At 48.0% G+C, this 15,639-nt stretch overlaps 1 protein-coding gene across 1 annotated transcript; it reads left to right on the forward strand.

Annotated features, from left to right (window-relative positions):
- The first annotated feature begins 894 nt into the window (after window positions 1-894).
- IL19 (interleukin 19) lies at window positions 895-6,936 on the forward strand. The gene is made up of 5 exons (XM_047076487.1): window positions 895-1,038; window positions 1,192-1,257; window positions 4,192-4,344; window positions 5,290-5,364; window positions 6,841-6,936. Exons 1-5 carry the CDS (start codon window positions 895-897, stop codon window positions 6,934-6,936), a joined length of 534 nt encoding a protein of 177 aa, XP_046932443.1.
- Window positions 6,937-15,639: the final 8,703 nt, after the last annotated feature.

The following is a 15,639-nucleotide window of genomic DNA, read 5'->3' on the forward strand; positions in this document are numbered from 1 at the left end:
ACACGCAGCTCCACGGAGCGCAGCGCGGGTCTAGTCACACGCCGCGTCCTGAGGCTCCCCTTTAAGACGAAGCCCTGGGCCGGTGCCGAGGAAGGTCAGGGAAAGAGAGTCCACAAGCTGGGCGATCACATCGTGTGCACTTTTCTCAGCGCGTCTGGGTGACACCGTGAAAGGGGTTTAAGGGCAGAGGCGGAGAGAAGGAGGAAGGCAGGGAGGGTGATGGGATGAGGAAAGACGGCATGTCCGAGCCTGGCCCTGCCGAGGGCTAGCTTAGCTGCAGACATGTCCCTCACAGCCCCTGGCTCGGTGGGTGACAGAGCGGGAGCCCCCAACTTGGCCTCCTCTCTCGCTTCATGGTGGCCAATGGGTTGTTCTCCAGAAGAAGGTGACACCTTCAGAGATGGCTTCAAACGATTGATTTTAAGCGGATACACATCGAGGGTTTATACTAAAAGGGTGTCGCCTACTTCGGGAGCAAACATAAAAAAACCAAATGTGCTTTTAGGGTTTCTCAGATCTGTTGCCTAATCCCTAGGGCATATTACCAACCCTGTTTTTCCTATTTAATTTATTAAAAACAATGCTTTTCAACACTGTTGACAAAATGAGCACGTTGAGTCATAATGGAGTGATATCCACACGAATCTACTCTCTGGGACTTGAGAGAGCACTGTCGGGTGCTTTCTGGGGTGAAGGTGGGGGCTCATTCAATTGATTCAAGAAAACCAGAGGAGGAGACACATGACCATGAACACCACAAGGCTGAGGTAGTGAGTCTTGTTTTCTCTGTTGCCGTCTGGTTGCCTTGCAAGGTCCAAAGGACAGCTCAGTCAAGGGCCTCTACTGCTTTCCACTCTCAGCTCGGCAGTTGACTTCCATCCTTTCCTGCAGGATATGAAGGCACAGCGTGTTTCCCTCTTGCTCGTGGCTGCTGTGCTCTTCCTGTGCTCAGTGCATGCCCGAGGTCTGAGAAGATGTCTGGTTTCCATGGACATGCGCCACGTAGTAGAGAGTTTCCAAGAAATCAAAAAAGCCATCGTGAGTATGGGCTCAGGGTGAAGGTGTGGGCAAGGGGGTGTGTCTCAGCTTACATCTTCACTTGAAAATGAGTTCTTTTTCGTTATTTTTTGTGCCTTGGGGGGGACATGGAATATTCATGGCTCGTGTCTGTTCTTCTGTTTCTCTCCATAGCAAGCTAAGGACACCTTCCAAAATGTCACCATCCTGTCCACATCAGAGACCCTGCACAGAATTAAGGTATTGGCCACAATCTGCTTTTCCCTGTATTGTTATTTTTATGGAGCTGTAGCTCCAGGCTGAGAAAGAAATCCCCACCCTGTTTTCTCTTGTCTAATCTCCAGTATTTAATACTCTAAATATTCCCGGTTGCTCACTTGCCAGCTGATACGTTAGGGCATCCTTGCGTCTCAGGGACGTGGAAGCCTCGTAGGAGGGATCAAAGAAGGATTACTTACCTAGAGAGAGATTGGGGGTACCACACGCTCAGATGGGACAGGCTGCCTGTGGCTCAGGTGATTCTGGAAGGTTTTGTGGGGGAGGTGAGAAAATGAGCAGTGACTTAAAAGATGAGTTGGCTGCGGGTCAGTGGATAAGGGAGAAAGGAGTCTGGAGATCAGGGAGAATATGTGTGAGATCAGTGAATGTGTGTCAAGGGACAGTGAGGCAGCCAGGTTTGTGGCGTGAGGGACACGCAGGTGAATGAGGTGAATGGAAGAGGATGAGATACACTAGAGTCATTTTACCAAGAACCTTAAAAGTCAGGCTGAGCATCGACCTTGTAATAATGCAGGCAATAGGGAGTCACTGTGGGTTTTTGAGCTGAAGACTGTATGACCCCAAGACCTTTTAGAAAGACAGTCTGGTGATGTTCTTTACAATGGAGAATGTGAGGCAGGGAAGGCAGTAAGGAGATCAGCCCAACGGTCCAGATGAGAGGTCTTGAGGGTGTGTTAACAAAACAGTTGACTTATGAGGTGAGAATTCGCTTTACAGAAGGAGCCACTGGGAAGTGCCTTTAAAAATGAACTCCTGGGGCGCCTGGGTGGCGCAGTCGGTTAAGCGTCCGACTTCAGCCAGGTCACGATCTTGCGGTCTGTGAGTTCGAGCCCCGCGTCGGGCTCTGGGCTGATGGCTCAGAGCCTGGAGCCTGTTTCCGATTCTGTGTCTCCCTCTCTCTCTGCCCCTCGCCCGTTCATGCTCTGTCTCTCTCTGTCCCAAAAATAAATAAACGTTGAAAAAAAATTAAAAAAAAAAAAAAAAAGAACTCCTCCAGGGACGCCTGGGTGGCTCAGTTGGTTAAGTGTCCAGCTCTTGATTTTGGCTCAGGTCACGGTCTCGTGGGATCGAGCCCCATGTCCTGAGCTGATTGTGCAGAACCTGCTTGGGATTCTTTCTCTCTCCCTCTCTCTCTGTCCCTCCCCTGCTCATGCTGTCTCTGTCAGAATAAAGAAATAAACATTAAAAAAAAAAAAAAAGAGCTCCTCCAGGCCTAGTAAGCATTCTAGAACGATCCAGTTTTTTTCAGATATTTATCTCCCAGAGAAGGAGAGATAGCTGCAATGAGTTACTCTTTTTTTTTTTTTTTTTTTTTTTTGGCTTCTCTGAGTGAAATGGTTCTTCTAGGAAGTATTAGGCCTGACTTATTTGTAGTAAACAGATGTAGCCACTTACTAAATACTATTCCAGTCAACCGTATAAGAGATTCACAGGATATCCCAGCTGGAAGGGACCCAAAAGGCCACCTATTCCAAAACGAACATTTTCAAATGAGCAAATTGATAGATAACTTGGGCAAAAAAAAAAGACCAGTCGGTGGTTGAGCCAGTGGTTGAACCCCCAAGCTCTCTCTGTCTCCAGATTCTTTCTCTTCTCAAGGTCTAGAAATAGCTGATGTTGGCATAAGGAAAGGGGTCGATTGGGAAGCAGGTCTTTATCATGTTTTCTCCTTCTCTCCCTGGTCAAACAAAGGTGTGCAACTTTTTGCCCCTTTGGTTGAGGGAACCAGCAGGAGAGAAGGAGGAGAAGGGTTTTGCGTTGCAAGTAGAGCTTGTCGTCTAGGAAAAGCTGCTTGCGGGGCCAAGGAAGCTTTGTCGCTTTAATGCTAATGAAGATAGATGCACTGTTCCCGCTGCACACTCCTCCCTTCTCAGACTGAGCTACAAATCTCCTGCAGAGCAGCTCACTGACTCGCAGGGCAGGGTATAAATTGCTAGAAGAAAACTCAGCCTGGCCAACTGCTCTGAGCTGTGTCCTAGGAATTCAACACCGTCACCCCCTCCCCCCCCTTAGAGAGATATGCACTCTGCCAGCTGCGGACCTGCCCAGATGTGCATTTCTGCAGCTGTCAGTTTCCATCCTTGCAAATCTAAGCTCCATTCAAATGATCCCTGCAGTTTAAAAAGAACAGACCTGTGGTGGGGTAGGGGGCATCTGGGTGGCTCAGTAGGTTGAGCATCCGACTTCGGCTCAGGTCATGATCTCATGGTTTGTGAGTTCAAGCCCCGTGTCCGGCTCTGTGCTGACAGCTCCGAGCCCGGAGCCTGCTTCGGATTCTGTGTCTCCTTCATTCTCTGCCCCTCCCCGGCTCATGCTCTGTCTCTCCCTCTCTCAAAAATGAATAAACATTAAAAAAAATGTTTTAAAGGACGGATTGGGGTGGTGGGGGAAGCAGAACAGGATAAATGCAATGTCATTACAATGGTAGGAATGCGTGCCCAGTGCACACCCAGTGTGCAATAGCTATTGACAGTTATGTATGTGTGTGTGTGTGTGTGTGTGTGTGTGTGTCTATTTATATACATGTTGATGGATGGGAGATGGAACAGAGGAGCAAACTGAAGCAGAACATAAGGAAGTACTTTTCCAGAAAGCTGCTCAGGCATGGATCCTCTCAAAAGGCAGGTGCCTAATTCTGTGGCTGGGTTCCATCACTTGTTACCGTACTTCCTGGCCATCAGAAAGAGGAGGTGAACCGCAATCTCTCCTCAGTGCCCTCGTCACAAGTAGCTTTGATGTGGTAAGAGCAGTGGGACGCTCTGAGACCGATAGGAATTTGAGAAACTTGACTTTTAGCTGTTTCATTCCTTGACGCCCCTACTCAAAAAGGTTGCTGTGGCCCTAAGGCAGTAAGAGAAGAGGGCTTCTGGAGCTTTCGCTAATTTGTGTCTGTAGCCCTTAGATGTATGCTGTGTGACCAAGAACCTCCTGGCATTTTACGTGGACAAGGTATTCAAGGACCATCAGGAGCTGAACCCCCAAATCTTGAGAAAACTCAGCAGCATTGCCAACTTTTTCCTCTACATGCAGAAGGCTTTGCAGCCATGTGTGAGTTGCCACATCAGGACCCGGAACATCTGTCCCCCGTCTGCCCCAGGACATGCTGGGCCCAGTCGGCTCTCTGAAATGGCTCTTGGACCAAAGGAAATCCCCTGCCCTGTCATCCACGGGGAGAGCTGTCCAGAATCTCTTCCTCAGGACTTCCTCCCCGCTGATACCCCATCAGACCCGGTTTCCTCACAGATAATCTTCCTGGGGTGACCGCTTATATCAAAGTACTCCTCAAGTAGTCTCAGGGCTGGCTTGTGAGAGAGGCAGGCCCTCGAGTCCAGGCTTATCATAAGCATCTCCCTATCTCTGTAGTTTCTTTGTTTGGGACCCTTTGGGGTTTTCATACCAATTAACCTCTACGTCTTTCCCTCCTATAGTCCATCCCCAAGGGTTACCTATAAATTCATTGTGATCTGTTAAAAACAAACACCAGAAATAAAACTAAACCCAAACGAACCAACGAAAACTTAGACCAGGAGAAATCCTGGGTTCCAGGGCTGTCCCTGCCAACGATCACCTGCGGTGACTTTGTGGCAAATCACCTCTCCTTTCTGTGCCTCGGATTCTAAAATCGTGAGAAGAAGTCATGACCCCTGCCGCACTTGCATTAAGATTCGTTTCATCAATTACTTCCTTAGCTAATCCGATAAATATTTAGGGCCTCCCCTGTGGGGTGTTGCATTCACAGAGTGGTGACCAGACAGATTTGGCGCCTACTTCCCTGGCCCTTCCCGTCGGGTGAGCTGTAAACCCAGAAAAAGAGCAAAAGCCCTGGCAAACACAGGGTGACTCTATAAACAGACTCTACCCCCCCTTGCTGCTCCAACCTGAGTTTACCTACCGGACCCATCTTGGGGAGAAGGAGGAACGTCACCCAGCAGGTGGAAAGAGCGGGTTGGGTGGCAAGGTCCTCTGATGGGTCCTTCCTTCTCTCGATCACAGCAGAAGCAGAGGCAGTGTCACTGCAGGGAGGAAGCCACCAACGCCACCAGAATCATCCACGACAACTACGATCAGGTAAGGATGGGAGGGGGAGGACGCGGAAGGCGGAGGTGGAACGTGACACCCTGACAGGGAGGGGGCCAACCCTTCGGCCCCCACTCCCCACCGTCGCTCATGGACTCAACAAGAGTTTATTGCCGGTCTTCCCCATCCTGTGTGTCAGCACAGTGTGTTGGTCTTACCCCCTTTGCTGATTTGCTGGGCCCCCCTTCTCCATCACGCCTCCACAATCTTCTTCTGACCTCACATATCAGAACTAACCTGCGTTCAGTTTTGAGGGAAAGCACACACTACCTCCGATGGGTGTGATCCACAGAGGGAACAAAGATCCCCAGCGAACCGTAAGCTGCGGTGCACGGAACATGTTACCTGCCAGGTGGCACTGTGGGAGGTGACTGCCACCAGCACTCTGGGGGTGACAAAGAGCAGTGCTTCTCCCATACGCGCAGACGTAGAATGCACATTTCATACAGAGATAGAGGGGACAGACTGTGCTCCTTACAGGCATCCTCCGGAGACTTTGTCAAAGTCAAATACAGGTTCTGGCTTAGGAAGTCTGGAACGAGGCCTGAAATTCTGCATTTCGACCACCCTGCCAAATGATGCCAATGCTTTGAGTCAGAGCGAGAAGGCGAGAGGCCGTTCACAGCCTCCTCGTGGAGAGGCTCCATAGAATAATATTGTAACAATGGCTAAGACTTTGTATTGTCCTTACCACGAGCCAGCTGTTGTTCCGATACAGTACAGGTACTAACCCATGGGCTGCTCATAACCGTGCTGTGAGCCATTATCTACATTTGACAAATGAGGGAGCTGAGGCACAAACAGGTGAAGTAATTTGACGAATGTAACCACTGCAGCCAAGTGGTGGGTAGGACTCGATCCCGTGCTCCCTGGCTCCACAGGATATACTTTTGGATCTTACCATCTCCTTGCCGTCTGCTGGAAAGGGGCCGAATAGGTCAGGAGACCCGAGTTCTAGTTCCCGTTCTGCTGTCTGTGTGACGTTGGGGAGGACACTTGTCCTTAGGGGCTTTGGTGCCTTCATAGGTCAGATGGGGACAACGTGTTAGCCTACCCACGGGAGAACACCGCTGGGGTTGAGACTTCCTCAGGGAGAAGTAAAGCAAGCTGATGGGAAAAGGAAAACAAACAAAAGAACTGGCCAGTAAGGCCTGTGTGTGTGTGTGTGTGTGTGTGTGTGTGTGTGTGTGTTTCTATGAAAAAAAAAAAAAACACAGGAAAAAGAAAAACAGAAGGCAAAGAATGAAGAGTTTTTCATTTTATTTATAAGTTGCTGACATGATGTAACCGCTTGTTTGGGGGAAACAATTTGGGTTGGCTGCTAGAAAAATAATTTGGGGTGTGAACGCTCTGCCAATATAATTGGTGAGTGAAAGGAAAGCCTCACGGGGCCTGGAACATGGGGAAAGCGTTGCCGACTACAAAGCCTAGAAAGGCAAGTTCTGACGATGATTTGCCTGGTTGCAGCTGGAGGTCCGATCCGCGGCCATTAAGTCTCTGGGAGAACTGGACGTCTTTCTGGCCTGGCTTGACAAGAATCATCAAGAAAATTCTGCTGCCTGAGGACCCACCTGGGAACCTGAAGGCCCAGGGAGGAGCGCCCCCCCCCCCCCCCACTGCCAGGCTTTCTGAGGGGAGGGAGAAGGGGGAAGACCCCGTTTTTATGCAGATGAGGGTGATTTTGAAAAGACCTCCCTTGAGCTTTCGAATTCTCTCCCCTGGGGCTGGGGTATTGCAGGGAAAAATCTAGGTTTCAATGATCTGCTTGCACTTGCAAGGCCCACCGGATGGGCCCGGACTGCTGATCCCACCTGAAAGTAACCAAATAATAGTCTGCTGTCATATTTATGATAAATAGGTCTGCCGAAACGTCCCGAGGGCCACCGTGGAGGGGACGGGTCGGCTTCCCCCTAACTTATTGTGCAGTTGTTTTTCCCATGACTGTGATGGGAACAGAACGATACCTTGTAGTGCATATTGTACTGACCGGTTTTTCCTGAATAAACTCCGTCCTCTCTCAGTTAGTGGAAGTGTCTTCTCATTCGTCGAGGGCCAGTCAAGGAATCACAGTGGTGAAGATTAGAAGTGAAAGAAGCCTTATGGGGCGCCTGGGTGGCTCGGTGGGTTCAGTGATGGCTCAGGTCACGATCTCTCAGTTCGTGAGTTCGAGCCCCGCATCTGGCTCTGTGTTGCTTGAGATTCGCTGTCTCCCTCTCTCTCTGCCCCTCCCTTGCTAGCTCTCTCTTTCTCTCTCTCCCTGTCTCTCAAAATGAATAAATAAATACTTTTAAAAAAGTGAAAAGGCTCTTAAAGAATGCACATAGGTGGGGAAACTGAGGCTAGAGAAGGCTAAGAATCACTGAGTCCCAAAGTGAGTCAGTGAAGAGATGGGCTCCACACTGGGTCTCTGAAGCCTCCATCCAGCACCTGTCCTTCCTCCACCGATGATCAAGGAGATGGATGTGGGGCTCCAACCACCAGCATGTTGGTATCTCTCCTCTTCTGAGCTCCATTCTCCTCTCTCTCTCTCTCTCTCTCTTCCCATTTCTTTCTGTCATTTCTTTCTTACTGCTCCCAGCCTAGATACCTCTTTTCTGACCCTCAATTCACCCTCCATGGGTATATATGTTGTGCTAGAGAGAAGGTGTTTCCAACAGAGGGATGACTGTCCCAGTGAAAAAGTATTTCAGCAAGTACAGCCCAGAGCAGGGGGTATCGGGCACCATCTTCTAGAAGGACATTCCTCACATGGCTAATGGCAGTAACAACCGTCACTGAGCACCTGCCATATGCCAGGTGCTGAAAGAAGCACTTTATATGCACTACCCTGGGTCAGCATCTATGGTGGAACTGGCCGGCTGAAGCATCCTTTCTTCCTGAGGAAGAGATCTCGCAGAACATGCTAGAGTGCACAGAGCAGGATCTCTGCAGTCGGACGGACCTGGTTTCAATCCTGTGTGACTCCAAACAAGCTACTTAAGGTCTCTAAGTCTCAGTGTCCTCTTCTGTAAAAGGGGGACCATGACAGCAATCTCCAAGTGTTGCTGAGAGCACCAAGTATGGTGAAGGGTCCCCAGGAGCCCCAGCAGGGCGGGGGCCACACAGCATGGTGTAAAGAGTGCCCACCAGGAGCCATGATCTGGTGTCGAGGCTTCTCCTGCCATGAACTGCCCAGGGCAGGTCGCTAAATTTCTTTGGTCCTTAGTTGTTTGGAAGGTGGACACAGATCCCTTTAACAATCTACTGCGTGTGATCATTCGAAAGCCAGAGCCATAGGATGGTCTAGAGAGCCCTACTGTCTGTATACCCTGCCTCCCCAGCTCCGTTTCCTCTGTGTCCCTAGTGCTGGTTGGTGTTCACTCCCACCCAGCCACACTGGCCTCCTCTTCGTTCTTCAGACACACTGGGCATGTTCTCATTTTAGGGCCTTTGCACTTTGTGGGCAGTGGATGCTTCTGTACCTGAGTGAGGGCACCCCTGTGGGTTTTGGGTGGGGTAAGGGGGCAGGTATTGAAGAAGGTTGAAAAGAGTCAATGCCATGAACTGTGAACATCAGTCTGAGGAAGTGAAGAAAACACTGTCATTTCGGGAAAGCCTCCTTCTTACATGTTTTTTTTAAACTGGCAAGTGAGACAAGAGGAGAGGCTGTGTTTTCCTCTGGGTCTGCATCTCCAGGAGGCTGTCAGCCGAGTCCCCAAGAAATGACTTGCAGTTTCTGTGCAGCCGGCCAGGCTCCAGCTGTCTTCCTGAATCTCTCTGCTATTCAGATACCCTCTTGCAGGCTCGCCCTTACTCCTCTTTCTTCAGTCACAGACTCACCCCAATGTGGGACCCCAATGAGGACCCCAGACCTCACCTCATTCATGCCCAGCTCAATCGCTGGTACATACAAATCACATGCTATCTCCCAGACAACCGGGAATGAACGCGTGATCAGTGGCAGAGACAAACTCATTCCAGGAGGTAGGTTCAGGGGCCAGCATATTGCGTTTGGCCAAGCAGTTGGGGGAGGATAAATTTTTAAACAGCTGTTATGAGCTCTAGAGCATTCTAGAGAGAGCCTACACGTCCAGTTCTGTTTCTGAGAGCCAGCCTCAGACCTCTGCCATGGAACCACCATCCGTAGGTTCGCGTGTCATAAAAGAAGCCTCCTCCAGGCAGGCACAAGGTTTGATCCAGTCACCGTGCCCGGAGAAGGTTCAGGATCTAGCTTTTACCTGGAAGTACGTTTGCCCCAGCATGCTCTTAGTCTGGATACCTCTGTCTGGTCACTTTCCTAGGCACTAAGTAGACTCCGTGGCTCAGTTTCCTAATTTGGAAAATGAAAAGAATAATCATATCTACCTCAAGGGTTGCCTGAGGACAGAATGAGTTAACATTTTATGAAATATTCAGTGCCTGGAATTCAGTGAAGGCTACAAACAACAAAAGAGCCATTGGTCATGTTCTGTTGCTGTTCTATCTCTGCCCTGGCCTAGGCTTCACTTCCCCAGAACCATAGCTCCACCCTTGGGGCAGAAAGCAGTCTTCCTCTTATTCCTTCTTCTCCACCACACCCTACTTCCATTTGTGTTCCCTGGGACCCAGGGTGGTTTTCCAGGTCTTGACAAGCCAGAGATCCCTTAGGGCCCATCTCCTCTCTCCAGACTGCTCTCTTCAGGGACAACTACGCCGTGAACAGCCGCACTAAGGACATAAACATTCCTTGAGTAAATTAATACATATATACGGAGCAAAGCCGATCTCAGATGTCTAGGCAGCTCCTTCTTGGAAGAAACCTATGGCTTTGCTTTTTGGCTTTAGGACACTCTTGGGTTTCCTTGACCTCTAAGGACACATCTGTTTGGTGTTCCTGTTTCTAGCCTAGAGCGAGGAGTCAGTTTTCCCCTTTGTCTGGCCTCCCTGGCTTTGGTCTTGATTTTGCCCAGATTGTTGTCTTATGGTCTTTAACTCCACATCCTGAAGCCAGAAGGTCAGTGTCTCTCGTCACTTTCCTGGACCGGCCAGCCCCTTGGGTATCTTGCTAACCCGGGTCCCTGCTCATCTGCAAGCATCATGGTCTTGACTGTGCAGGCTGTGGGGTGCTGTCTGCTCTGACAGGGCCAGAAGTAGCACCTTCCCTCTCGGGCAGGGAGTTCTCAGTTTTGTTGGGCCAGCAGTCCTGTGAGCAGGGAGAAAGAACTCCAGAAGTACTGGCTCAACCTCTTCTTCACTTCCTCAATGCCTCCAAATCCCCCACACCTAGCCCAAGAAGAGCGTAGTGCAACTCTGGATGAGATGCTCCTGAGGCAGAGTGCAGACAATGCCCCTTGGCAGTGACCTCTGGAGGGACTGGGTTGAGGAAATGGGTTATACCCAGGGAGCTAGACATGATGTCCAGTGGAACAGTTATTCGATATCAGAGAGCTTCATCTCTGTAGGGAACCAGAGCCTGAAAAAGCATTTTGAATCCAAATGTTAGGGGAATACATAGGTAAGCAAGTCTGATGTGTGCAACATTGACCTAGATGTCACCAAAGGAAACCAGATATCGGTTATTAGAAATGGAAGGTTTCAGATTGCACTTCCTCAGACTGATGTTCACAGTTCATGGCATTGACTCTTTTCAACCTTCTTCAATACCTGCCCCTTACCCCACCCAAGACCCACAGGGGTGCCCTCACTCAGGTACAGAAGCATCCACTGCTTCAGGAGCTTTGTCTTAGCTCTCCCATTGTAAGGAGCAAGGGTCCTTCTCTTGCCACAGCTTCTCCAGCCCCAAAGCTCATAAAATCAGTTCTTCAAAGCATTGGAAAAAAAAAAAAAAGTCTTGCTCGAATCACACTGTCTCCAAGAAAACAACTCAGACAAGAAGTAATCTCTACCCCACAACCCTCAATGCCCATCGTGAGCACAGACTGAACTTTCTAAGAAACTCCTGACAACAAGCAGTCTCTCCCATCATCTCCAGAAATAGCCTTCTTCTTCTCTCACTTCACATCACAATCGGGAAGGTGAGGTTGACATACCCATGTGCCTTTGTTCTTGCCATTAGAGCCGGGGATCTCAACCTTCTGTGTGCTTTGGACCCCTCTGGCACACAGCAAAGCTTGTGGACCCTACTCAGGATAATGTTTCTAAATGCATAAAATAAAGTACATGGAATTATAAAAGAAATCAATTATATTAAAATACAGCTATCAAAATATAGAATGACAATAAGCAATATATAATAAATGTGCTTCTTTATTAATGCATTAATTAATAAGATCTAGCAGCAGGCAGGCTTACAAACTACCAACATCCCTCTTATTTATTTGTTTGTTTATTTATTTATTTATTTATTTATTTAGAGATAGAGAGCATGAGCACAGGAGGGGAAAGGGGGTGGGGGGAGACAGAATTCCAAGTAGGCTCCATGCTATCAGCGCAGACCCCAACACGGGGCTCAATTTCACCATTGTGAGATCATGACCTGAGCTGAAATCAAGGATTGGGTGCTCATCTGACTGAGCCACAGAGGCGCCCCCAAACTACGGACATTCCTAAGTAGTGATGAGTATAAATGTTATTTTGAAGTGTCTGAAACAACTGTAATGTGATACAAAAATATTTGTGATTTCTACCAGTGACAAAGTCACCGGTACTTCTAATACTATTGTGATTTATATTTGTTTCCCATGCTCATAATCAAAGAAAATGTTAAATGTTAATTAGAGGTTTGTGAAAAGAGGTGTTTTTTCCCCATCCACCTTCTCCCAGGTTAGGATCTCCCACATTAGAGACTCTGTTCCCCTACAATGCTCTGGAATCCCACAAGAGGTTCCAAGAGACCATGTCTTTTCACTGGGGTACCTTGGGGTCATCCAGCTCAGTGCTGGATTCCCCAACGTGGGGAATTAAAAGGCAATGAATGAAGTTCGTCTTTAGTCTCCTAGATGAGGAAACTTAATTCAAGGCCATGTCTGGATTTTTTCCCCCCAGATTCCACTCAAAGCGAGGCTTCTCCTAGGGACTCCCGCTTTGCAGGCAGAGGCTGGGAGGAATTAGCCAATACTGGGGACCCAGCTATGTCATAGGAAATCTCGAGAGCAAGGGTGGCAGCGAGTCAAGTGGGTTAACCAGAGCATGTTGGAAAAACGCAGGAAAAGGAAATGACGTCACCCACTTTGTAGGCTCTGAGGACAGGGAACTGAAAATGTATCCTTCAGAGAGCCGTCAGCTGCCCCGCCCATCTCCATCCGGCAGGGGGGTAGCAGGGGAGGTACCAGGGGCTGCAGGCCCGCAAAGTTCCCACATTGCAGGCCCAGGAGTGAGAAGAGTCTCTACTTGCCCACTCAGGGAGCTAAGGTTCTTCCTTCAGCAGAACCTGAACACCCAGCGTTTCCGTGCAAGGTGATGCAACTTGGCAGGAAGCCCATGTGCTAGCAACTATGACGTTGTTGCAGACAGGAAAAACCCTGAGCTGTGAACGCAGGACTTGCCATGGGAAAAAAGGAGCGGCTGGGTTTTAGTCCTGGTTTCTAGAAAGTCGTTTCCTGCCCCAAAATGGCTTGGTTGGGAAGCTGAATTTATTTCCTAAGAAGGGATTCTTTTTTCTCTCCTCTGCCCAGCTTACCTTTACAATCACACTGGCTCTGATTATATGCTGATTCCCGATTTTGAAACCCTATCTCCCAATGTTGGCTTGATGCGCTCAGGAAATGTACCCCCCATTTCTCCACCACAGCCGTATCATCCCCCAACTACTTTGTTCCATCACTAACAACGTGCCAGGCACTCTGCCGCCCTTGAAGCTGTCATGGTTGGTACAGTTACAACCACGTCACTTTCCCCACCATAAGACATTTCACATTTCAAAAGGGCTCCTTATTGCTTTACTGCGGGGGGGGGGGAGTGGGGGGCAGGAGGGGGGGTAAAGAATTAGAGTATCAAAAGGCAGAATTGAAAAGACCTTAAGTCACTTAATTAATTTCCTCAGAATTTACAGATGAGGAAACTGAGGTCCAAAGAAGGGAAGCAGTTTCCCCAAGACCACACGGTGGGCTGAAGATAAAGCTAGAGCTAGAACACAGCTTTCTGGACTCCGGGTCCACGTTCATTTTCCTTGGCATGAGATCCCCGATGCTATTTCCAACTTGATCTCCCACCTGCCCCTCTACACGAATCCAGCTCCGGCCGGCAAATCTATTGCTGGTGTTCAAAGACGTGGTGAGCTTTGCTGTGCTAGTTCTCGCTGTCTCGAAAGCCCTTCCTCGGACCCTATTCGTCCTCCCTGTCTTCTCGGCCTCAGGTGGATTTTCTAGTGTGCCTATCCAATCACATGGCTCCTTGCTGAAAGCCTGCATAACTCTCTGCTATTGGGTACAATCCAAATTCCTTAACATGACCAATATTACTTCTGACTTCAAACCGGCTTATCTTTTACCCTCATCTCCCCATCCTCCTATCTCTCTCTGATTTTAGGCCATTTGGTGATGACTGATTGCTTTGTATGTCTCCATTTTTAGGTTCAGCCAAGCCTAAGATCCTGTGGCTTTGGGATACAACATAAAGAAAAAAATATTAAAAAAAAATTTTTAATGTCTATTTATTTATTTTTGAGAGTGGGGGGAAGGGACAGAGGCAGAAGGAGAGAGACTCCCAAGCAGGCTCTGTGCTGTCTGCGCAGAGCTCCAGGCAGGGCTCGATCTCATGAACCGTGAGATCATGACCTGAGCCAAAATCAAGAGTCTTGGCCAGTTAACTGACTGAGCCACCCAGGCACCCCCCAAAAAAATGATTTTATAAAATTTTTTTAATGTTCATTTACTCTTGAGAGAGAGAGAGAGAGAGACAGAGTGTGGGCAGGGGGAGGGGCAGAGAGAGAGACAAGGAAACACAGAATCTGAAGCAGACTCCTGGCTCCTCGCCATCAGCACAGAGCCCTGATGAGGGGCTTGAATTCACAAACTGCAAGATCATGATCTGAGCCGAAGTCCAACGCTTAACCAACTGAGTCACCCAGGTGCCCATTGGAAAAATGATTTTAATCATTATGTTCATTCAATAGTCAAGTATTAACTGAGCACCCACCAGGAGACGTTGCATCTTGGAACCACAGAAATGAACGTGGAGTCTCAGGCTAGTGAGAGATCTAGATATGCAACCAAAAAACTGCAATTAACTGTGATAAGTACAAAAGAAGTATATGCAAAGTAAAGTGGAGGTCCACAGGTGAGGGACCAATTTTGCCCTGGGAAATGGGAATGGAGAGAGAGGTTAGGGTGAGGCAGGTACAGTTTTGTAGAGGAGGAGAGTTGAATTGGTGTCTGTACAGAGAGCGGAATGGGATCTAGTCAATGGATTTAAAGAGAAGAAAGTATTCCAATGTAGGAAAAGGAGACATTCATTTATTAAAGTAGAATCGGGATTGCACATGAATAAGTTTAATTAATCATTACAGGTGACTTCAAACAAAGCTATTGGGTTCTTCTTGCTTAAAGGAAAGGAATTGACTGGCATGGGAATAGCTTATATTATCGGAAGGCTTCGACTTCAAGTATTTTTGTCAGACCGTGTTTCTCATTACTTTAATCACGGTTATGGATGATCATGAGAAATAGTTTATTTAGCATCAATGATGAAAAAACAGGCATGAGTTCAAGAGATATTTAGATTAGATATTCGCACATATTTTCAGCATTTATCAAGCATTACAACGAAAAGTTAGAGTCTTCATTTTAAAGGAAATTCTGCAAAACATTAAAAAGAATGCTCTGACCCAAAAGGTAGAAAAGCAGAGAATCATAGTGACATTGAATGCCAGAATTGGAAAAGATCTTGTACGTTGCCTATTCTATTACTCTCATTTTACAGATATATAAACTGAAATCCAGAAAAATGAAAGAATATGGGAAATTTACCCTGTAAACCATGGACCCCCTGAACTCAAGTACAGGATCTCAGAGTCTTAGATATTAAGATAAGAGCTGAGAAGAAATATAGTATAATCTCTACTATCTTGATATTTTTCAAAGATTGTGTATAGTTAATCCCAGGTGCTTTGATTTAATCTTGCCAGGAGGTGTTGTCCTACCCGATGGATTAGTCCCTAAGAAAATCTTCCAGTATCCTTAGGGAGAAAAGGCTAACATTCATGAAGAAAAAGGGCGGCAATATTAGACTCTCTCATGTGCCAAAGATATATCTGTGATTGGAAGTCTGAGAAGGAAAGGATTGGCGCGGCCCGGAATAATTCAAAAATAAAGAATTGGGATCCACTCTTTGATGATGAATGGAGGGAAA

Source organism: Lynx rufus, unplaced genomic scaffold, assembly GCF_022079265.1.
Source record: "Lynx rufus isolate CCGP_SWC_20201006 ecotype Redwood Valley unplaced genomic scaffold, mLynRuf1.p SCAF_15, whole genome shotgun sequence".
Lineage (NCBI taxonomy): Eukaryota > Metazoa > Chordata > Mammalia > Carnivora > Felidae > Lynx > Lynx rufus.

Coding starts and splice junctions, on each gene's coding strand:
- IL19 (XM_047076487.1), top strand. CDS start 895: ATGAAGGCACAGCGTGTTTCCCTCTTGCTCGTGGCTGCTGTGCTCTTC. Junction 1,039..1,191: donor AAGAAATCAAAAAAGCCATC/GTGAGTATGGGC, acceptor TTCTCTCCATAG/CAAGCTAAGGACACCTTCCA. Junction 1,258..4,191: donor AGACCCTGCACAGAATTAAG/GTATTGGCCACA, acceptor TTGTGTCTGTAG/CCCTTAGATGTATGCTGTGT.